General features: G+C 41.0%; 1 protein-coding gene across 2 annotated transcripts in view; it reads left to right on the forward strand.

Annotated features, from left to right (window-relative positions):
- The window catches only part of KLHL32 (kelch like family member 32), a 197,534-nt gene that overhangs the window by 140,122 nt on the left and 33,777 nt on the right, over window positions 1-23,635 (forward strand). For both annotated transcript variants that reach the window (XM_081093830.1, XM_081093831.1), the window contains one exon: window positions 20,513-21,239. In XM_081093830.1, the coding sequence (XP_080949956.1) occupies window positions 20,513-21,239 (727 nt within the window). The remainder of the gene's footprint in view (window positions 1-20,512; window positions 21,240-23,635) is intronic.

Genomic DNA, 23,635 nt, shown 5'->3' on the forward strand with positions numbered 1-23,635 from the left:
ATATTGTGTGGAAATATTAAAAATGAGTATTTCATGAGTGTCTATTATGTGCTATGCACAGTATTAGAAGCCAGATCCTGGGTAAAAAGCTTTATAAAGATGTTTAATTATTGGCTTAGAGAGATATGGTTTCCTCTCTGAATGTAGAGAAGTTTTAGTTTCCTTTCATTATTAATTAACTGTTTTTCTACTCTTAGTGAAAAGGACTTATTATTTATCAGAACAGTCCATGTATCAATGTTTTTCTTCCTTTTTAATCTTGCACTGAGGGTACCTCCTTGTATTTTGAGCCTAACTTTGCCTGGATTTAATGGACCAAACGTTTCAGTGGTCACATCACTGACATCAAACATGATCAGACCTTAGCAGGGAGAGTTGCTTTATCTTAGTCATATCCCATTTTAGTACGGCAAGGCAAGAGGACCAAGTCACCTGGTTTGGGATTGGGGCTGATCCTGTGTACATTGGTCTTTGAGTGTATTGTATTTGCATTGAATGCTGCCATGTTTTACCCTTGCACTCTATAAATAATAAATAAAGACAATAATGTAGAGTTTTCACATTAAAATATATTGAATGGCTAATAAGACAGCCCATTATTCCTACAAAAGGTTGGATTTATTCTAGGAACATTGGTATAAAAAATGATTTTGGCCTTTTAAAACTGCATCTTTTTCTTGTATTTTTGTTGGCAATTTGCGTCCATAAGTCATACTGTTAATAATACATTTATTGTGTATCTGTAGAGATGTAAGTCATATGTTGTGTAGAGAAGTCAACAATCACAAAAGTAGTGTTTTTTTAGGAGTCCTTCCTGGGATTTTATCTATACCACAAGATGACTTATATCACAGCTTGTTTTAATCATGATCCTCAAAAGAAGTTCCAGAAGGTGAACCTAAACAAAAAGCTACTATTTCATAACAGATGGAAAATAGAGGACACTAGTATTGTACTCCGTTTTTATATTTTATTCTTAGATGATAAATTAACCCAAATACACCTCTGGCAAGAGAGAAGTCAGGACTTCAAACAGTACTATATGTCCAACAATACAATCATATTAAATATAATACTTTATATTTGAATATCACGTCACAGTTTTGAGAATGCTTCTGCATTTATCATTGCTTTGCTCTCCTATGGTACAAATGGGGAAACTGAGGTAACAAATTTAAAAATCAAATTTATCTCTTCTAATTTGGAGGCTGTTTCCACTTTGGTCCACAGTTTCTGAATTCATGATAGAAACTCAAAAATACCTTGGAGTGATGGGTACAGAGATAAATCAAATAATCCTGTGACAGTAACAGAAATTAGGAAGGGCTTGACCATTCCTATTCTTGGGTGTTGTGCCCACAGATTAAATGAGTAATGAATGGCCTCCTCTGCCTGCCTCTATGTCTTTGTCATGTGGCTAATTCTAATTGTGCTTTGTGACATGAGCTTCATTCATTCATTCACTCATGTCAGACGGTTATTGAGTACCCACTCTGCCCAGTCACTTCTACGTGACTGGTTCTGGGCAGGCCGTCATGGAAAGGACTGACATGGTCCTGCTTTCACAGATTTTGGAGTCTGATGTGGAGCTTTCCATTGTTACTCTTTCTCAGCAGGCCCGATTCCTTGCCAGTGGGGACTGACCTGTGCCAAACAGTTTAATGATTTCAGTGCTAACTTTGGGCATGTTGAGACAGTACTGATACATCGGAAAATAAAATGCTTTTGTTTGGACATTTCAACACCGGCCACTACTTTATTCATTGTTCACTCTTGTTCATTGTATGTGCCTTAAACAGCTTTGCAAGCCATTGTCCGTCCATGTGGTGCAGCTCAAGCCTCAAAGAAATCAGACTGTGGGTGATCATTTAATAAAAAACTTCCCAGTAGTGTTCTCATTTTAAACACTTGGACCTTGGTTACTAGACATGGAATAAAATACTATGGCCTGAGAACACGTATCCCCGAACAAAATTGTCATCTTTCATCAAATTCCTGCTCTTCCTCAATTCAATGTCACATATGCATGCCATTGTTGTTGTTTTTTTGTTTGTTTTTCATATAGGCACTTTCTGAGCATCTTCATGATGTCTCCTTTTTTAAAAAATTTATTATTCCTTAAACTAATTAATCATGTGCCATTTCTCGATTTTCTTCCTGGAAGTTCTGGCAGCTCCTCCCAGCTACATACAATATTTTCTACAAATGTGATGAGGACATCTCCACTTCCTTTTTACTAGTCACTAATGGAGAGAATAAACAGAGGCTTCTTCACATCCCAAAGAGTGCTGTGCTGGAGGGCGTGTTATCCTCTGAGGGCCCCCAGCTGGACACTGAGCAACACTGCTATTTCAGGGCTTGGCGCTTGAGTGTATATTTAGTCATCCATCCTCATCTCTGTGCAGCTAATTCCTCTGTGAGGACTCATCCCCAAGGAGCTTGACAGTGGCCTTGCAGTTGTTTGCCTGGGCTGTGTGCCTGTGTGAGACACATGACACATTCATTTCCGAGGGACTGTGCTCCAGCTAATCCTCAGCTCTCCTCGGTGCCAGAGCTGTACGTTGTCAAGTAGCTGTGAGGGACAGCGATTATCCGAAATTACAGAAGACCTGACTTGTATTCATGGGCTGCCATTCCCATGAGTTAATAGTGTTTTTTTTCTTCTTCTTTCTTTTTTTTAAATGAGCACAACAGCATAACAAGGTGATTTATGAGATATGACGTATTTATGTTCTCTGCTTCTAATTTTCATTGTGATTCATGTTGTTTCCAGACTGATACGTTGTTATTGCTGCTGTGAGAAGGAAAAAGATGACTGGAGAATATTACTTATGCATTGGTGGCCTGCAGTAATATTGCTGCTACCTAGATTATCAGGGATTTAAAAAGAAAAACCCAACTATGAGCTATACATGAAGTAGAAACCCCAAGGCTAGGCAAAGAAGTTAATCAATAATAATAACAGAAATGCCCTGGGAGGGTGGCTTAGTTGATTGGAACATCATCCTGTACACCAAAAGGTTGCGGGTTCGATTCCCAGTCAGGGCACATACCTAGGTTTAGAGTTTGATCCCCGGTCAGGGTGTGTATGGGAGGCATAACCAACTAATCTCTCTCTCTCTCTCTCTCTCTCTCTCCCCCCCCCCCATTTCCACCCCTTCCCCTCTCTTTAAAACCAATAAAAACATATCTTTGGGTGAGGACTAAAAAGAAAATATCCTCCCCATTAAAAAAATAATAACAGTAATAATTCTTTACAGTCTTAGTATTATATTTTTAAAGCACTTTTTCACATAATTTCATTTGAGTCTCTCATCAGCCTTTAAGGTTGATAAGTTAAGTGTTATCCAAATGTTAACAAGCGAGGAAACTGAAGCTCACAGAGGTGAAGGGATTAACTCACTTCACAGTGTAAGTTTTAATGTAGGTCTCACTGTATTCTTTTGAAATACACCAAGTCTCTAAGAAAACAGAACCTCAAAGTACCAGATACATCTTGTCATAAGTCAGAGGTTACACTAATCTAGAGTGAGTGAATCAACAGTATACATTTCTTAATAAATTACCTAGTTCTGTTTCCACCTGTTGTGCAGCTTTGTGGGAAATTGCAGAAATTATTCCAATAAAAGGAGTACAAGAAAGTGTGCTGAGGGTTTTCTTTATCAGAGCCAAGAAAATTGGCATTTTAGCTGTTTTGTTGAGGAAGAATGGATAGAGAATTCTGACCGAGGCAGAGAACAGCTCTTCATTCCTTTAAGGTACAAGATGATGAAGTATAAAGCAGGAAGAAAGGCCCATAAGGAGGATCACTTTAAAATCCGATCAAGAGATTTAAATCAGTGTGAAAGAGAACCTGTAGTGCCGTTATTTTTGGCTGTGCTGTGTAGACCGTGTGGGAAAGTCTGCAGATGTTGTTAGAGATTGGATGGGATGAATGGAAATGATTAATCATTATATATTCATTTTACACCCAGTATATTGAAAATTTCGAAAGTTATGCAGCAGAAATCAGTAGTCATGTGATGGCCTAGTTTGGGGCTTATGAGGCAGGGAATGTTGACATAAGAAATGTCCAAACCTCTAGAGAATTTTTGTAAGAGTGTATGTGAGCCAAACTGATGACAATGCCAAGAAGCAAGATCTGTAATGCTCCAGAGAATGACAGTTTTTCAGTTTCTTTTATACAATTGGATTAAGGAGGGAACATACGGAAGATTACATGGAGGTGGGAGAAAGCAAGGCACAGGATAGTTAACAAGCTTATGGTCTCCCTTGAGGGTGGTTACACCTCTCAGGCGCCTGAAAAAGAGGCATTTCAAAGGTGTGTTAACCTCGGTGCACAAAAACAACGGGCAGGACTTGCTTAAGGTGAGCATAAACCTTTTATAGGCCTGGATGTGGTTACCCCCCATGACCTGCCCAGTTAGGAATTGGTGATGCGATCACCCTATGAGGTTGCTTTTGTTCACTGAACTTGTACAAACCCCTTTTTTTATCCTCAGGAGAAAAATATATTAATTTATTGAAATCGTTAGTCTCTTTCCAATAGGAATGAGCCTGTGGCCCATATCTTGCATCACCAGATTATTTCTAAGGGAATCCTTATGAGGCCAGGTGAGTGCCCAGTGGCCATGTGTTCATGCGAGTTGGCCGTGGCAGACCACAGTAATTTCTTGTTCTGGGCATTCTAAAGAAGGGATCTAAACTTGGCTGTGGAGTGGCCTAGAGTCTCTGGAATTACTCATATTCCAAAGAGACATCTGGAGAAGCCTTGACATTTATTGTTGAATACTGCCGCCCTTACACCCTGCTTCGCCCAACCCTGTCTCCAGAACTTCTGCTACAAGCAAAAATAAAGAACATCTTGACTTGACACACCTGGAAGAGAAAGGTGGCCATTCTAGATAGTAAACAGGGGAAGCATTCACAAATAAAGGTATTTCATGGGTTTCTTTTGTGCCCACAATACCGAGCAATGGGTTCTCGGTGGTGAGGCTCTACTCTTTAGTCTGACACCTCCTCACTATTTGGAGTGGCACATTGGAGGAATAAAAACAGATTTCAATTGGTAGGCAACAAACCCAGGGAGAAAAATATCTCCGGAAAAAAATCCTCAGTGGGTTGTAGGGATAGATATCATAGATTTTTTATATTATTCCCCTGTCTATAAGAAGTGTTATAAGTCAGTTTCCATAAATGGCACAGATCTTATGCTACAAGAACAGAAGCTAAAAAGAGCCCTGCCAGCTGGAGGCTAAATGCACACATCTTTTTTTCTTCTTCTTCCAACACCATTTATTCCCCCTGTACCCTCTTCCACCTCCACCCACTTGCCCAGATCTATTTAGTGTGTGCTCTTGTTGAAGAGAAATGCTCACGTTACCTCCTCTGGCCACACAAGGAAATCAGTAATTGAAGGAGTGATGGACGGTGCGCTAAAGTTTAAATGTTTTAGGAGGACCGATCTTCTTAACACTTTAAAACAAGTGAGCAAAATATAATTAATTTTGATTAATTCGTTTGCTTTTAATATAGCTTTTAATTTGTAATTCTATGTGAATTACAATGTAATTTAGCATTAATTATACTAAATTGACTATAAGCCAGCCAATCACGATAAGAAATTACTCATAGCTGAAAGTAAGACTGAAACTCTCCACCAGAAAAGACTGTGCTTAGTTAAGAGGCAAATATTTAGGCATCTCTCTTGTTGGCTATGAGAATGGCATTGAACCTGCTGAGGACTATAACCCATTTCTTATTCTGCCCACTGTTGGGAATATATATAGGGTGTCCCCCAAAAAAGTATACACACATTTTTGAATACTTATAAAGACAGTGTTTATTAAAATACATTTCATTTTCAAAATTGAGCTATCAGCTGTTAAAGTGTGTATACATTTTTGGGGGACACTCTGTATATATACTCACTCTTTGAAGTTCAATATAAAGGGTAAATAATAAAGCACACTAAGAGGTGACTTATCAGGCTTGCCAGGTCCTCTGAAGAATCTTGTTCTTCTCATCTCGTATAAGATTTGGGCCATGTAGAGGTCCGTGTAGTGCTTTAGAATGGTTAATTCTACACCTCTTGGATTCTAGGGGTTAGAATAGGCACTTACCTAGGTTGGCCTGTTGTTCCTCCCCATGCTCTGTGAACCAGCTAGGAAGTCCTGTTTTAAATCCCACGTGCTGCCAGTATCCTGAAGCCAGTCCTATGTGACCAGTACATAAACTACCTTCTGGAAAGAAGCAGGCTGTGCCTTGAAAAGCCGATACCAGGAGGTGATGGCACCTGTGTCATTGGTAGAGCTTGCCTGTGCGCACGCAGGAAGGATCATGGACACTTGGGAAAGTGGCAGAAGGCAGGGGTGGGTTTGGAAAATACTTGTGTTTGAAGCATTTGCCAGACATCTTTCTTTGAAAATTGTCTCCTAAAAAACAATCAAAATGAAACTTTGTGGTCCTGCAGAATGTCATGTGACAGAGTTAACATATCCTACTTGAAGTGTATTACATGTAGTTTGAACTATGGGCATTTTGTACATTCTGGGTACATTGGTTCAGCAATGAAGTAATAAATTTTGTATAGAAAAAAATAGCTATTTTTTTTTACTTTGTTAATTATGCATCTCTATCTCATCATTCCAACATACAATCCAGCAAGTAAAATGGCTAAAGTTTTATGTAAGCATTTTGAGTAGAGAAGTTAAAACTACCCTAAACCCTGAGCCAACAGCCACCCCGTGCCTTATGCCTTGCACACATGCAGGTGGGGTTTACACCATACCCACACTTGCAGATACACACACATACTTGTGCTTATTAATCTTTGCAGCTGACAGAATTTCCTTTGTTTTGCGATACTCACCAACCATACTCATTGGCTGGTTGATCTCAGGATTAAAGGAGAAAATAGAACTTAGAAGTTTATTTTTGCAACCCCAAGTGTATATCCCATTCGTCACTCAATTTTATAAGGATGTTCATGTCTGTAGTTTGTGGACAATAGCTGCTGTATGAATGCAGCTTGGTATTGTTTCCAATTTCTCCAAAACTCTTTATGATACATTTAGCCTGTCCTATTACAGGTTTTTTATTTCTTTTCCCAAATATTCTTTCTGATATATCAGCATTAGAGTTGGTGGGTTCCAGCCCCTTTCTTACCCTTGTGGTTCCCCGAATGGCTTCATGGTCTTCACCCACAACAACCCCTTTTGATCCAAGCCCTCTGATGGATAAATTCGTTTGAGCTGTTAATGTGGAGTTCTTCGAGAACAGTGAGGACGTGGGGCAGGGGAACTAGTGCTGAAATAAAGGGAGCAGCAGGGTTGAGAGAAAACAGTTACAGATACTGTATGTCTGCCCTGGGTTTTATCTTCTCATCATTTAGAATGCCAGCGGAATAAATGGGTCTGTTAATCAAACAGCACTGAGAGGTTAGGTCATTGGAAGCTTTTTAGTCATTTTGTGCTTTTCAAGAGTGAATTTGTTAGAATTATGCTCAATACCCACTTAAAGCCTCAGCTGATAACCCTACCTGTGTTTTATAACTCGGCTCTGTCAGAACTCATAATAAGTCAAACATTCTTTCAGTGGTGCTCATAAGGGAGGGAAAAACCCCCACACATTTAAGAGTAATTTCAGATTGTAAATGAAAAGGAGAGGCACGACTGTTCATTTGCACCAATCATGCCTTCCTTTCATCGGCTCTGATTAGGCCTGGTGCGGTTTCATCAGACCCCTCCATCACCGAGCTGTCACTCCAGCCGTCTGTTGATTGAAAACAATCAAGGCTCTGAAGGCACAATTATTCTGACCCTTTAACTAGAGGCTGCTGTGATAATGAAAGGTTGATTATGATAGTTTGTGCCTCTTTCAGTTTGCCAAGAAGGTTAATTTGGGCATCAGACGGATGTTTAATGGGCGCTTGCTGGCTACACTGAGGTAAATGAGAACGTGCAGTCTTGGATATTGCACGGATATAGTTTGGCTGTCAATCATTGTCATTTGGAGTTTGTGCCTCACACTCCGGAAATCACATTTTATTTTTTCCTTGGGATTTAATTTATTCTGTGCCCCGAGGAAGTTCTTTCACTCGGTGACCTTCACAGCAGCTTTCTCTGCCTTTTTTTTTTTTTCTTTTCGCTTTTTTTTTTTTTTCAAATGGAGCTCAAAGGCACAACACATCTAGAAGAGCATTTTTCTTTCATTTTCACTTAAAAATGGAAACTTTAAAAATCCATCCTTATCACTGCCTTCCAATAGAGCAAATGTTTCCATTCCGATTGTGCAGTGGGGAAGCAGAAACGCCAGGGTGCTTTGGCCAGTTTGCTCATGCAGCCGCTCACACTGTGGTTCTGCAGGTTCTCACACTAACTGCAAGCGTAGTCATTTCCAAGTGGGCACACACGGAAGCGAAGGCCCCATTCTCCTCACAACTGATTTTTTGCATTTCTGGTTCCAGGTGCAGCAGAACTCCTTTTCCCTCCTTCTTGGGCAGTATGGGCGGAGGTTGAGGCAGGGACACACATATGTGTCTGTAAAGTATGAAGGTTATTAAAAGTTGCAGATTTCAATTTAAATCCAACACCTAATCTTGTTGCTATTTGAAGCACAGGGTAAATAAGAAGAAGGCACCTAGCAATGCTAGTGTTTACAATAGGCAGCTCATTACAATCGCCTTGATGAATACCCTTAAAAAAAAAAGAAAAATAGAGGAAAAGAAAAAATGAAGGAAAACCTTTATTTCTGTCTCCAAGCTGAGCAGGGTGGTCTCACAGATGAGGCACCTGAGAGCTAGACTCATTGTTCTGCTTTCTCATGTGTGTTGCCTTCATTCTCTTTTCCCCCAGTGAACACTCAGCAGCATATTTCTATCTACCTTGGCCATTTTGTCTCACAGTCAATTATAAAGCAGTTAAGTCTATAGATGTCAAAGTGGCAGCATCATAAAGATTATAATTTTACATCAAGTTTTCTGTTTTCACATTATTTATTTTTTACTTTAAAAAAATGCTACTTGTTTTTGAATGGTCAAGAGAGGCAGGAAGCGATCATTTAGTCTCACCTGAAGAGGCTCCAGAAATGAATTAAGTCATTGAATCCAGTTACTGTTTTTATCCGGCACCAGTGCTGTTTTATAAGCCACAGTGATGTTTAAAATGTGTACTTAAAAATAAATGGTGATGGAAGGAGATTTGACTTTAGGTGGCAAACACACAATACAATATGCAGATGATGTATTGTAGAATTGTATACATGAAACCTATGTAATTTTATTAACCAATGTCACCCAATAAATTCAATAAGAATAAATATATAAATAATAAAAATTAAAAAAGGAAAAGAAAGACATGAGAATAGAATTATATATATATATATATATATATATATATATATATATATATATATATATATATTAGAGGCCCGGTGCACAAAAATTTGTGCACTCAGCGGGGGAGGTCCCTCAGCCCAGCCTATGCCCTCTCACAGTCTGGGACCCCTCAGGGGATGACCATCTGCTGGCTGAGACCTGCTCCCCAGGGGATTGGGCCTAAGCTGGTAATCAGACATCCCTCTGGCAGCCTGGCAACCCTTGGGGGATGTCCACTTGCCAGCGGGGAGCAGACCTAAGCTGCAGTCGGACATCCTTAGTGCTGCTGAGGAGGCAGGAGAGGCTCCCACCACCACCGCTGTACTGGCAGCAATCAGCCTGGCTTGTGGCTGAGCAGAGCTCCTCCATGTGGGAGTTCACTGACCTCCAGAGGGCAGCTCCTTCATTGAGCAACTGCCCCCTGGTGGTCAGTGTGTGTCATAGTGACCAGTCATTCCCAGTCTTTCTGCTGTTAGGGTCAGTTTGCATATTACCCTTTTACTATCTAGGATAGAGGCCTGGTGCACAGGTGGGGACCGGCTGGTTTGCCCTGAATGGTGTCCCAGATCAGGGTGGGGGTCCTGCTTGGGTGCCTGACCAGCCTGGGTAAGGGGCTGATGGCTGTTTTCAGGCTGCCCATACCCCCTTCAGGGTGGGGGTCCCCACTGGGGTGCGTGGCCAGCCTGGATGAGGGGCTGATGGCTGTTTTCAGGCTGCCTGCTCCCCCTTCAGGGTGGAGGTCCCCACTGGGGTGCCTGGCCAGCCTGGATGAGGGGCTGATGGCTGTTTTCAGGCTGCCTGCACCCCCTTCAGGGTGGAGGTCCCCACTGGGGTGCCTGGCCAGCCTGGATGAGGGGCTAATGGCTGTTTTCAGGCTGCCCACACCCCCTTCAGGGTGGGGGTCCCCACTGGGGTGCCTGACCAGTCTGGATGAGGGGCTGAGGGCCATTTTCAGGCGGGCCAAGCCTGCAACTGAAGCTCCCAACCTCTCCTTTTTTTCTTTTTTTTTTATTCTGGTATTTATTTACCTTCTATAGCTGTCACTGGAGCTGAGAGCCAGCTTTAGCTCTGAGGCCTGGCTTCAGCTCTGAAACCTTGGCTGCTGAAAGCAGGTATCTGGGGTTTGTTTGGGTTCTATAATTGAAACACTGTTGCAGTCCTGCTCACTCCAGCTCTGATGGCTGAAATTGCAACATTGTTTCTTAGAGTGCAGCTCAGATCCCTGCTGCGGCAGGCCGGGAACCTTGACTTCCTCCATCACTGGAGCAACCAAGCTTCATGTTTGCTTCAGCTGCCTGGCTGCTGGCCACCATCTTGGTTGGCAGTTAATTTGCATATCGCCCTGATTAGCCAATGGGAAGCATAGCAGAGGTATGGTTAATTACCATGTTTGTCTATTATTAGATAGGATACTCTCACCTGATTCTTCACCACACCAGACCAAGAATGTTTATTTTTGTCTACTTCATGAACAGCATGGATAAAATAGCCCTCAGGAATACTTACTAAAATTATTGATTAGTTATGTCTTGTTTTGTTTAAGTATTGGGAGTAAAAAGTAATTAGGAGAGAAATGTGTCAGTCAACTCGATCAGTATTGTTTTTGGGGTATTTAGAAAGTAGTGTGAATTTTCATTTTAATATTAACATGTCTTATATGTGACAATGAGTGATTTTATTTTATAGATTTAGTATGCTTGCAAATTAATGGTACTCAAGCAAGGACTGCTTTTTCTTAAAGGAAATATAACTATTATTTCAAATTGTTTTTTAGTCTAGGTTCCTGCCTTCCCCCAATCTGTTCTACCCTTTATATCTAACTGTGGAAAACTAATGTCCAGAATGAAGGACTTTCTTACGTCCTCTCAAATCCTCCACCTCACACCCACCTCGGTGCTCTCACCTGATGCTCTCACCAAGGTTGCTCTCACCGAGGTTGTATCCCTCAGCAGTGATGCCCCCCTCAGAAGGTCCCACACTTCGCCTCCTGGCATGTGCCAGCCTTTCTGCTCCCAGGGCTGGAGCTGGTCAATGGGTCCAGTTTATGTTTCCTTTTCAGTCCTCCCATCTGCCCTTTCAAAATTCCCTTTGCTCTTCATACACATTGTTCCTTCTAAGCTTATAAAGATGTCTCAGATCTGTGATTTCTCCAGATTGCAGTCTCCTAATTCCCATTTATCTGACATTCAGCAAACACTTGTGGATTTCCTCCTGGGTGCCAGGCACTGGAGCTGAAACTCGATCCTTCTCTCAATAGAGCCATTGGAATGGCTACTGCCTACTCCTTCCTTCATCCATTGCAGCCTCCTCTTCCCTCATGAGTCTTCCGAGATTGTCAAGCCACTGGCTTCCCTGCCCTGGGCCCATCTGTCCACATCTCCATCTTTTCCTTACATCACTATTATAGATCTGCTCTTTAGGCCACCCCCCCTACCCCAAAACTGATGAATAATGGCACCGAACAGTGTATCTTCTTTGACAAAAATATTACTTGTGTATTATAATCAAAAGTGTTGCAAGGTGCGAATAAAGGACTCATTGTTTCCCAGTTATTTACATGATGATGAAATTAAGTTAGAGAAGGCAGTGTGAAATATTCTGTTTATTTAAACATCATAGCCAGGCTGAAATTCACATAGTGACGAAGGTTGGCATCATGTTTATGTGTATTCTCTGCAACTTACTGTGGATATAAGCCCTGCTCCCCACCCCCAGCCCACCAGCTCCATCCCTTGGTAGCAGAGTCTGGCCCCTGACAATGTTTAGGCACGTGCTTCAGTTAGCAGGCTCCCCACTCCAAGCTCTGCACTCCGAAGCTATAAATTAATGTTTAAAGTGGCCTTTGAGGATTCTTTTCTTTTTTATTTGGAGGCTGCCAACATCAAACCTTCAATGCAGCTTAGATACTTCCTGGACATCCAAATTAATCACCGTCCCCTTGTGTGAAGAGTTCGACTTTCTCTGTGTCTGTGGCCTTAGGCAGCTGCTTGAGCCCGTGAGGTCCTTTTGGTCACTGAAAGTTTAATTTCAGGAGGGAGTATGTGTGTGGCGAACCTGCTATTGGTTCATTATTATTGAATTAGTTCATAAAGAAATAGTCAAGAGCTTGATGCTCTCAGGATGCTCCAGGGTATGTTTACAAATTAAACAGCTTTTTAAAAAACCATAACATTTATAAATGTACCAGCAATATTTAAAAGACCTATGAGGGAATTGGTAACATAGAAAGATGGGTTTAGCATGTATCTGAAAATCTGCCTACACTAGGCTGAAACTTCCAAATTTGCAGGATTTTTCTTTCCCCAATTCCATATTCCATAAGTATATTTTACAGGAATACATTAAGACCATCGAGGTCAAGAGTAAGCCTTGAGTTTTATGAACTGAATTGAATGGCAAGTAAGAATATGTATTCTTATTAAGAATCTTCTTTCTCATCAAGTAAGTTCCTGATACATAATAGACACTCATTAAAAAATTGAGAAATAAGTGAATGAAAAAACTAAAATAAAAGATTCATAGTCACTTTTTATTTGTCCTCCTAAATACCCGGAGTTTAAATGTAGCAGGCCTCGGTGGTTACTGTGATTCCTCCAGTCCTATATGTTTGTCCCTGTCTATGGGAAAGAGACACCCTTGGCTGCAAGGGCTCTTGCTTTCAGTGCTCTGCAGTATGCATTTAAAAAATATGAATAAAGATGATTATTAGGCAAATATTTTGTTCTTTCAATTCTTAATTAAAAATAATTTCAAACAAAAAGTTGCAGTAATAAAGAGTACAGAGAAACCCATATAATTTTCAAATTACCTCCTTTGCTTTATCATATGTCCTCTTTCTCTAGATATTTATTTATAGATAGATAGAATATATATATATATATATATATATATATATATATATATAGTAGGAGCACATATACAGGATATTATATATATATATATATATATATATATATATATATATATATATATATTAGCAGAGAGAGCGAAGGGGAGGGCACTTTTTCTGAGACATTTGAGAATAAGTTGTATACATCAAGTTTTGTTTTGTCTTTAGATCTCTTTAAAAAACCTCATAACTGCTCCTCTTCATGGACATCTGTAGTAAAACACGAAGGATTTATACAATCTGAAGAGAAACCAGAGTATTATCAGGCACACATTTTATTCTGAAGATAAAAATAAGAACATGTGTCTGTCTCCCAACTTTATAAAGTTTTAAATGAACAATGAAAGAACATATGTTATTATCATATCTGCTAAGCTGAACATTCTTTTAAAAATCTGTCAGGTCGTTTTTTCTGATAGAACATGAACCCGGGGCCTCATCAGATTTGATTCTACTGAAATGTATTTCTTAGAGGAAAAACAGCCTAGGTGTCTTGACATAAGTCTGTAGTCAGCTATAATGGTTAATGTGCAGCCTCCCTTCAAAAATCTGTTTTACAAGCAGAATGTTGACACGATTTTAATTATAGCACTCAAGTGAGCACTGATATAATTTTTAATATTCCTCATGGTCGCGTTGCCATTGTTCGGGTGGAGGGAAATGCTCTGGTCCTGAGTCCCTAGTGTCTGGTGCTTTTGGATTTTATAGGTTTGTTGTCTTTTTGAGAATGTTTATCTTTTTGAACAGAAAATTTTCATTTGGTCACAAAGAAGGGAATATGACTCTAAAATTTGGTGCATTTATTTATTAATATGATTTTTTCTCTCTATGGCAGTCATGATTCTGGTTTAATATGTCACTGCCTGGACCTTGCATGACTCACCTTAAAGAGAGGAGCTTCTGTGTAGTTTAACCCCTGCTCACTGGCCCTTGGGGAACTTTTCACATTTATCATCTGAAGAAGATGTGATAATAAAATGGTATATTGCTAAAGTTTTATGCTTCTGCTTATTAGAATTTAAGGCATTATAAAAATAATCTATAAAATAGTTCAATGCAACTTCCCTTGGAGGGCGTATATTAGAAGATGGACAGTATGCTTGCCACCCTTTAGAAACAAAAAAAATCCTGTCTAGGCATTGTCCCTCATGCTATTGAAGCGCCCTTCTGTGGCTTCCCACTCCTTGCTGCCCAAGAGTTCTTTGACATGCCTGGCACTTTGGTGGAGGTTCCGGAATGCCAGGTCTCTGTTGGTTTGCTCTTGTGCCCTTCCTTTATCCCTTTCTGAAATTGTGGAATGCATGCTGCCTTATGGGCACTGAGGGGAGACTGGTGCCCTGGTTTGTCTCAGTGGCATGACGGGACTGGCAAAGATATAGACGTGTGTGCTCCCGCCACAGGGAGGGCTCAGTGTGCCCCTACAGCAAAACTATCTGCAACCAAGTTTTAAGCAGGAAAACAATTATAGCTACCCCTGGCTGAGAAGCAGAATAAGGCTGTGGGCAAAAATACCAGTCTTTGCTTATTCAGCTCTGGCTGAGAAGTTCTGTGAAATAGTCATTGCTTTCAGACAATGTTGTGAGCACTTTATCTTTTGTTAGTGTTGGTTAAAAAGATTTGACCACTCATCTGATGAGAACTGCTGTGGTAAAGGGCATTTATAGATACAGTTGACACTTGTACATTGTGAAGTTTAGGGGCGCTGACCTCCCATGCAGTTGAAAATCCACATATAACTTTTGATGTCCCTTAACTTACTTACCATTTCCCTTAGTACCCATGGGGGATTGCTTCCGGGTACCCCCAAGGATACCAAAATCTACAAATGCTCATGTCCCTTACATAAAATGGCATTGAACAATGCATACAGTCGGCCCTCCACATCCATGGATTCCCAACCATGGATCAAAAGCCCTGTCTTGAGATGCTTGAACCAAATGTACTCTAAAGTTTCTTCTTGCCCTAGTATTTTATTATGTATTTGAGAGCTTAAAAGACTACAGTGGTTATTGCATTGCCAAGAATCTCAAGGAGAGGTGGCAGCACCAACTACCTGAGGGAGTAAAACAAGAATTGTATGTACACTGCATGCCGCCATGTGGAGTTGAGAGCTTATGAGGGCTTTATATAGGGAAGCTACAAAGATGAGATAATAAATTAGGAAACTGAAGCCTATGCTAGATAAATAAAAATATATAAGAATTGATATTATTTGTTCAAGTGAAATCTGAGAAATAGCCTAAGAATATCCTAGGAATTTTCAATGTATGCGACAAGTATTTATAGCCTACTATGTACCAGCCACTGTTCTCATTGAAGATCTGAGGATGAGATGAGTTGATGTACAAATAAGCTGTAGCAGATGCTTCTTTAGGAAGCAACAGTTCTCCACTAGGATAAGACCAACTAGATTGGGTCAGGCAGGGTGCTTGGATGATGCCCTGTGGTCCTTGGAGTTGACAGTCCCCTGTGTTTCAGATGGTTAAGGAAACATCTTGCCTAATGGTCATCTTTCCTAAGTACTCTTTATTGTGTCCTCCCAGACTGAATCCTTTATTTCTTTCTCACTCTTGCTGGCTTGTCACCAAAAAGTGGGACATAAGACTTGCACTGAATGCTCCATTTCCCTCCCAGTCAAAATATGCTAGAGTTTAGGGTGATGGGGATGTCATCATACCAGAATAAGTAAGGTAGAATAGGATTTCAACCTTCCCTGAGAACATAACCATCAAAATACACTACAAAGCGAACTGTGTCTTTGGATTCTATGATGCCCCAATGATGAATCAGCCTTCTGCTTATGGTAGACTCTAAACCCCTTAAACGGGCTCCAGCATTCCCTCCGCCACCTTGCCTGTACTAGTAGTGCAGCATGGCAAGCAATAGGGAGTGCTAGGTGGGGTTCACAGTGGAGAAGTGATTTTGACGTAGCCCATTGTTTTAAATTTTTTGACAGTGCTTTCATTATTTGGATAAATAAGAGTTATCCAGCCAAAACCGGTTTGGCTCAGTGGATAGAGCGTCGGCCTGCGGACTGAAAGGTCCCAGGTTTGATTCTGGTCAAGGGCATGTACCTGGGTTGCGGGCATATCCCCAGTAGGAGATGTGCAGGAGGCAGCTGATCGATGTTTCTCTCTCATCGATGTTTCTAACTCTCTATCTCTCTCCCTTCCTCTCTGTAAAAAATCAATAAAATATATTTAAAAAAAAAGAGTTATCCATGGTTTCAGTGTTTTTTCTCTTTTGCACTTTCAAGAAAGTAAAAACAGTACAATAACACTATTATATTTATTTATTATTGTAAAAGCAAAACTGCATGGAGTGATCATATGACTTGCCTTGTGCTATCAGAATCAGTTGTTGAGTTATAGACATTATAGAACCAAGGTCTCAAAATATTGTCTTAACCATAGTAAGATCTTACCCACATCTTACTATGTAGGAAATATGCTGTGTTATCCATAATAATAAGCTATAAGTATCCTGTACCTTTACTAAAGCATCCTACTTAGACTTTATTGATTTAAACCTTCTTAAATTGGAAACAACATACTTAATTTAGTCTAATAAAGCAGCAATTTGCTAATTCATGAATTGGAGGAAAACTATCTAAAACTTACCTGTTCAAAGGGTGGTCCGTGTCCCAGAGCATACACATCAACTGGAGACAGAAATGCAGACTCCCGATCCCCTCCACCTTCACCTATTGAATTAGAACCTACATTTTAAGCAGAAACCCCAGGTAATTCTTGCACATTTTAAGTGTGAGAAGCACTGGATTTAAATCTATATATATAGAAGCCTAAGTGACCGGCCGACTGGCTGACTGGCAGTAGCTATGATCTTCACTGACCACCAGGGGACAGACGCTCAACACAGGAGATGCCAAGCGACAGCAACTTTGCAGAGTGCCCTCTTGCACTCTGGGACCCCTCGGGGAATGTCAGACTGCCGGTTTTGGCCCGATCCCTGCAGGCCAGGTCCAGGGACCCCACCAGTGCATGAATCTGTGCACCGGGCCTCTAGTTTATAAATAATACTATGTCCAGGTGAGATTGTTTTGAAGCTGGGGGCAAAATAGTTCATTGTAATTCATATTTACCTTTGATCTGGAGAAAAGGTAAACGCAAGTATGAATGACTCTGAAACTATTTAAAAATGATAGAGTGTGAAAAATATAAAATCTGTGAGAAGTTAGAAATATTGCCTAGAAATAAGATCAAGATAATCCCAGAAAATGCAAACTAAATGTATGTGCACAAAGTCTTCTATTAATACACAGTACTTGGGAAATTTGAGCGTGGAAAGCATCTTGATACCTGTGTACATGTGACATAGCAGTAGACAGAAAACCAGAATTTCATCAGTAATAGATGAAGGTGGCCACTTCCCACTGCCGATTTGATTCATGAGAGATTTTCTTAAAGTCAGAGAGCCTAGTTGTGGCTGGTAAACTCCTCACACAGTAAGTGATACTGTTTGGTAGAAAGATAAAGGTAAACCGGAGAGTGTTAAGAGATGGGCTGGAAGATCGATTATAGTATCGGGAGAACTGATTTATGAGGAAAGAGAAAAATAATTATATGGGCAGCACTGTGCTGTAAAAAGGGACTATGGAGACATGGGTATTTGTCTAATGTTTTTCCAGGGCTGTTTCCTGTAGCATCCACATGAAAGATGCAGAAACACTGGGATGTAAGAAATTTGTTACAAAGCAGAGCAATGTCTGCTGGAATGAGTCTGTTAAATTAGGAGCCATATTAAATATTAAGTTTTAGAAAATTTTACCTGGTGCATGAGAAATTGCTTTGAGCGGGATGACTTTATCACTGACAACTTTTGAAAGCTCTGTGGGCAAAGAATAGGAAATCATTTACTAAGTTGTTGAAGTATCTTCTCAGGGAAATCATTGGGACCCCATCCCTAGAAACTTGTAAATGATGGTGGAGAACACCCAGGGCGCTGCTGTGGGAGGTCTCCCTGTCTGGCAGAGAGCTTCTGACGAGTGACCTTTTCCTCCTGCAATCGCTTTGATTATTGCTGCTGTTACCATACACACATCTTTTTTAATGACGTTTCTATCTTATTTAAATTAAAAATGCCAGTATCTGGACACACAGCTACCGAGTGTCACTCATCTGCCCTCCATGATGTCTGCCCCCTTGGCCTTGGCAGGTTACCTGCACCCAGTGACATTCCCTTGCCACTTCTCCAAATTTCGGAACTCATTAAAAGATGCATTTCAGTGCCTATTGAAAGCGACTTCACTTCCTACATTATCTCCATTCAGAAAGCTAAAAAGATAAGCCCAAAATATGTGTTGCCTTGTGGAGCCATTTGTCAAATGGACACAGAAACTCGGGAAGTCTGAAATCATCTTGATCAGCGGTTCTCAACCTTCTGGCCCTTTAAATACAGCTCCTCATGTTGTGACCCAATCATAAAATTATTTTCGTTGCTACGTCATAACTGTAATGTTGCTACTGTTATGAATCATAATGTAAATATCTGATATGCAGGATGGTCTTAGGCGACCCCTTTGAAAGGGTCATTCGACCGCCAAAGGGGTCGCGACCCACAGGTTGAGAACCACTGATCTAGTGTTTTGGAGAGTTTAGTGATCCTTATTACGAGGACAGAAAGCAAGTAAAAAAAAAATTATTCAGTATTCTAATTCATTACTTTACTTCTTTAAAAAATTGATTTCAGAGAGGAAGGAGAGGGAGAGAGAGATAGAAACATCAATGATGAGAGAGAATATTTGATGGTCTTCCTCCTGCACACCCCCAACTTGGGATCTAGCCCACAACCCGGGCATGTGCCCTAACTGGGAATTGAACCTTGACCTCCTGGTTCATAGGTTGATGTGCATATGATGATGAGCCACACCAGCTGGGCCATTACTTTACTTTTCCATGCTGTTCTTTCAGATCCACATTTGTATTGCCTGGGAGATTGAGTTTAATATACGTGCTGCACAGAATTGTTCATATCAAATATGGTGACTGGAGATATTAAATATACCTCTTTATGCTAATGTGTGGACAAGTTTGCCAAACTTAAATATTAATTAAATTTCTTCGGGTGCTCCATAACATGAGTTAGTGTTTTGTTGATGGTATTTTCTAAACTACTGTTCAGTTTTGTTATTTATGGCACCTACTTTAGTTTAAGACATTCTCTTTATCTGTAGCCATAAGTTCTTACAACTTTTTTTCCTGAAAGTGATCTGGGCCTAAATAAAAAGGTTAGGATTACATTGTGCTATGTTGTTCATAATACAAAGATAATCTCTTCTATAGCCTGTTTCTGGGGGAAAGGCTCTAACAAATTGCCAATATCTTACATGGGCAAATAACAACTGTCTTGAAGATGAAAACTAATTGAGAAAAAAATTTAAATTGATAGATTTCAATCTTCCTTTTTCTTCTCTTGCTTCCTGACTGATATACTAACCAAAGGGGCAGGGGAAAAAGTCCTTTTCCTTTCTAAATCATTCTACTAGTGTCATATTGATTTTCTCTCAAGTATACCCTGTGGTCTCAGATGATCACATATTTTCTTACATTACTTACATTGATACAGCACCTTGGCTCATGGGCTGACATACATTGCTTGAACTGTGATGACACCACTCACCATTGACATTTCCTGGGGGTGAGGTGTATCAGGCCTCTTTTGCATGAAATGTAAGGGAACAGGCTGCCTCACCACAATATTTTTATTCTTTGAAAAGTGATTATTGCCCGGCTGGTATGGCTCAGTGGTTGACCGTCGACCTATGAACCAGGAGATCATGTTTGATTCCCAGTCAGGGCACATGGCCTGGCTTCAGGCTCGATCCCCAGTGGGAGGCAGCCAATCAATGATTCTCTCTCATCATTGATGTTTCTATCTCTTCCTCTCCTTTCTCCCTTCCTCTCTGAAATCAATAAAAATATTTTTTAAAATAAAATAAAAAGTGATTATTGTTCACTCCAAGTGATAGCTTAAAGTCCCCATTACTGTTGCTTAACATTGTTTCTAACGCCTACAACAATGTCTTGAGTTCTTTTATTTTGTTTTGTGGGGGAGGTGGGGAGTTGCTGATGCAGGGGGAGAAAATTCTCAACAGGCATCAAAATATGATTTGTAAGAAAAAAATGTTAAGTGTCTGAAAGAATACACAGTGGCCTTCTACATGCCCTTGTTTAGGCTCTCTTTCTTACCTTTGTATTACCCTCTCCCCTCCCCTCCCTCTGTTTCAGCTAGCCGTGAGGTGGTTGGAACACAACTGCCATTACCAGTACATGGATGAGCTCCTGCAGTATATCCGCTTTGGCCTGATGGATGTGGATACTCTCCATACAGTCGCCCTGTCCCACCCCCTCGTCCAGGCAAGTGAGACTGCAACGGCTCTTGTCAATGAGGCCCTGGAGTACCACCAGAGCATCTACGCACAGCCCGTGTGGCAGACCTGCAGGACCAAACCCAGGTTCCAGTCAGACACTCTGTATATCATTGGCGGGAAAAAGCGCGAGGTCTGTAAAGTCAAGGAACTTCGGTACTTCAATCCTGTGGACCAGGAGAACGCTCTCATAGCTGCCATTGCCAACTGGAGCGAGCTGGCCCCCATGCCCGTGGGAAGGAGCCACCACTGTGTGGCCGTCATGGGGGACTTTCTGTTTGTGGCAGGAGGGGAAGTGGAGCACGCCACTGGCCGGACGTGTGCTGTGAGGACTGCCTGTCGCTACGACCCCCGCAGTAATTCCTGGGCAGAGATCGCGCCCATGAAAAACTGTCGGGAGCATTTTGTGCTGGGTGCCATGGACGAATACCTCTATGCAGTTGGGGGCAGAAATGAGCTGCGCCAGGTTCTGCCCACAGTTGAGAGATATTGCCCCAAGAAGAACAAGTGGACTTTTGTGCAGTCCTTTGACAGGTCCCTTTCCTGTCACGCTGGCTACGTGGCGGACGGCCTTCTCTGGATATCAGGTAGAAAATGCCTCCTGTGTTGGATTTGTCAAGAAACACTTTCATTGTGGGATAAATTTAAAAGTCAAGCTTTGGTAGTGTAGCCATGTGTAATTGGATGAATGAGCCAAAACTGCCATTTTGGGCTAATTAACATTCATTGATTGAGTACCTACTCGATATAGAATTATGACTTTCTGAGTGATTAGTGAAGGAAAAATTCAAGATGGGAGTTAATAGCCCATCACACCTCTCTTTTGACCAAACCTTCTGTTGTTTAGATTGTCAGCTTTTGATATTCATGGATTGTATTGCACACCTTTGCCTTTACCTTTACCCTGGGCTGCCTGACTATGAGTCTTTCATCAAAGCCAGGGCAGGCAAAATAAAAGCCCAGGAAACCCATTTTGATGGGTATAGCAATGGGTATCTAGGTAAGAGGATTGCTGTGCATTGAGGGAAGGGATTGAAACTATTGGCTAAAGTAATGTTTTATATTACCTGTGTAGTGACTCATGGCATCCTAATCCTTCATTCCTAATTAGTCTTCCATTCTTTCTGATCATTTGGCAGGCATTATTATTTTAGTTTCCTTTTTTCTCATTTTTAAAAAAGCCTTTTGATGATGGGAAAAGTAGAGAGGCTAGTGTCATGAACTTCACGTACCCATGACCCTAGCTCCAGCAGTTACTCACTTGCTTCCACTCTTGTTTCATCCACATCCACAAACTTCTTCAAATTCCCCAGGGCTGCCTTTTCACTTGTGCAGCAGGAGTCGTCGGGGCATATGTATTAACATCCCAGTATCAACCTGTGTTTCCAGTTCTATTATTGCAGCGGTTCTCAACCTGTGGGTCGCGACTCCTTTGGCGGTCGAACGACCCTTTCACAGGGGTCGCCAAGACCATCCTGCATATCAGATATTTACATTACGATTCATAACATTAGCAACATTACAGTTATGAAGTAGCAACGGAAATAATTTTATGGTTGGGTCACAACATGAGGAACTATATTTAAAGGGCCAGAAGGTTGAGAACCACTGTATTATTGAAAAGACCTAAAATGTTCTCCTTTGAAAGGTTTGCCTATTGGGGAAGAAAGTTGTATCTTCTCTTAGTTGGAGGATACTCAAGCACTTAAGCCCTGACGTGATGTTAAACAACCCAAATAGAACTTGAATTTCTATCTCAAGGTCAAAGAGGAAAATCAAATACTGTAAGTCTTCAATTAATGACATCAATCGGGTCTGTGACTTTAAGCAAAATGACATATAAGGAAACCTATTTTACCATGGGTGGTTGATATAAACAAGAGTTAAGTTCCTATGGCATCTCAACTACATTCTAACAAAGTGACATTGAACGAAATGATGTTATTTGAGGACCTGCTGTACTAAGAGTAATTCTGAGATGTTTGCAGGGAGAAGAAACACTCATTTTTAAGTACACCTGTGAATGCTTCTCAGCTTCCTTCAACAGTCTCCCCGAGTGGTTTAACTTCTGCTCTGACAACATTTTCCCTTGCATTTAAACTAAATTTGTTTGGACTCTGCCCATTTTTTCCTTCTGCTGTCCTCAGTAACCAAGGAGAAAGCCACAGTCTCGCTTTTCGTGGGTAGTGCCTCAGTTATTTGCAATTTACCAATTTTCACTGAAGAACCCAGCTTATGTCAGGGCTTAAGTGCTTGGTAATGAATGAATGAAGCTGAGATTATGACTAAAGAAGAGGATAATGAGGTGGACCCAACAATTACTGATCCTATATACCAAACAAACATTAGATATAAGTGTACATGTTAATATATATATGTATGTGTGTGTGTATGTGTGTGTGTGTGTGTGTGTATATAGCAGTAATATGCAAATGAGGTCAAGACTCCGTAACGGTCACGACCAGCTCAGGAGGAGGGGCCGGACGTGGGCCCGAGCCTGAGAGAACAACACTCAGGTGCAGCCTGGAGCCTGAGAGATCAACACAGAGGGGCACCTGCTCCAAGCCTCAGATGCGGTTGGGGGCAGGCCCCCAGTGGGGACACACACACACACACACACACACACACACACACACGGTGCCTGCTCCGAGCCTCCCCCTAAGCCATCAGTAGGACATCCCCGGAGGGCTCCCAGACTGTGAGAGGGGGCAGGCTGGGCTGAGGCACCCCCCACCCCCCAGTGCACGAATTTCGTGCACCGGGCCTCTAGTATTTCAATAAAAGCCTCATGTGATTTGTTCCTTTCTCTTTAAGTATAAATTTCAATTGTTAAAAAAATAACTACCAGGGCTGTAACCCTTTGCTGAAGAAACTTCAAAGTTGGCTATAAATAAGTCTTTGGTATAGAAAGAACAGATCTCTACCTGACTTGGATAACAAAACAATGATGAATTTAATGTAATTTATGAACTTAATGTAATTT

Source organism: Myotis nattereri (genome assembly GCF_964212035.1).
Source record: "Myotis nattereri genome assembly, chromosome: 6".
Classification (NCBI taxonomy): Eukaryota; Metazoa; Chordata; class Mammalia; order Chiroptera; family Vespertilionidae; genus Myotis; species Myotis nattereri.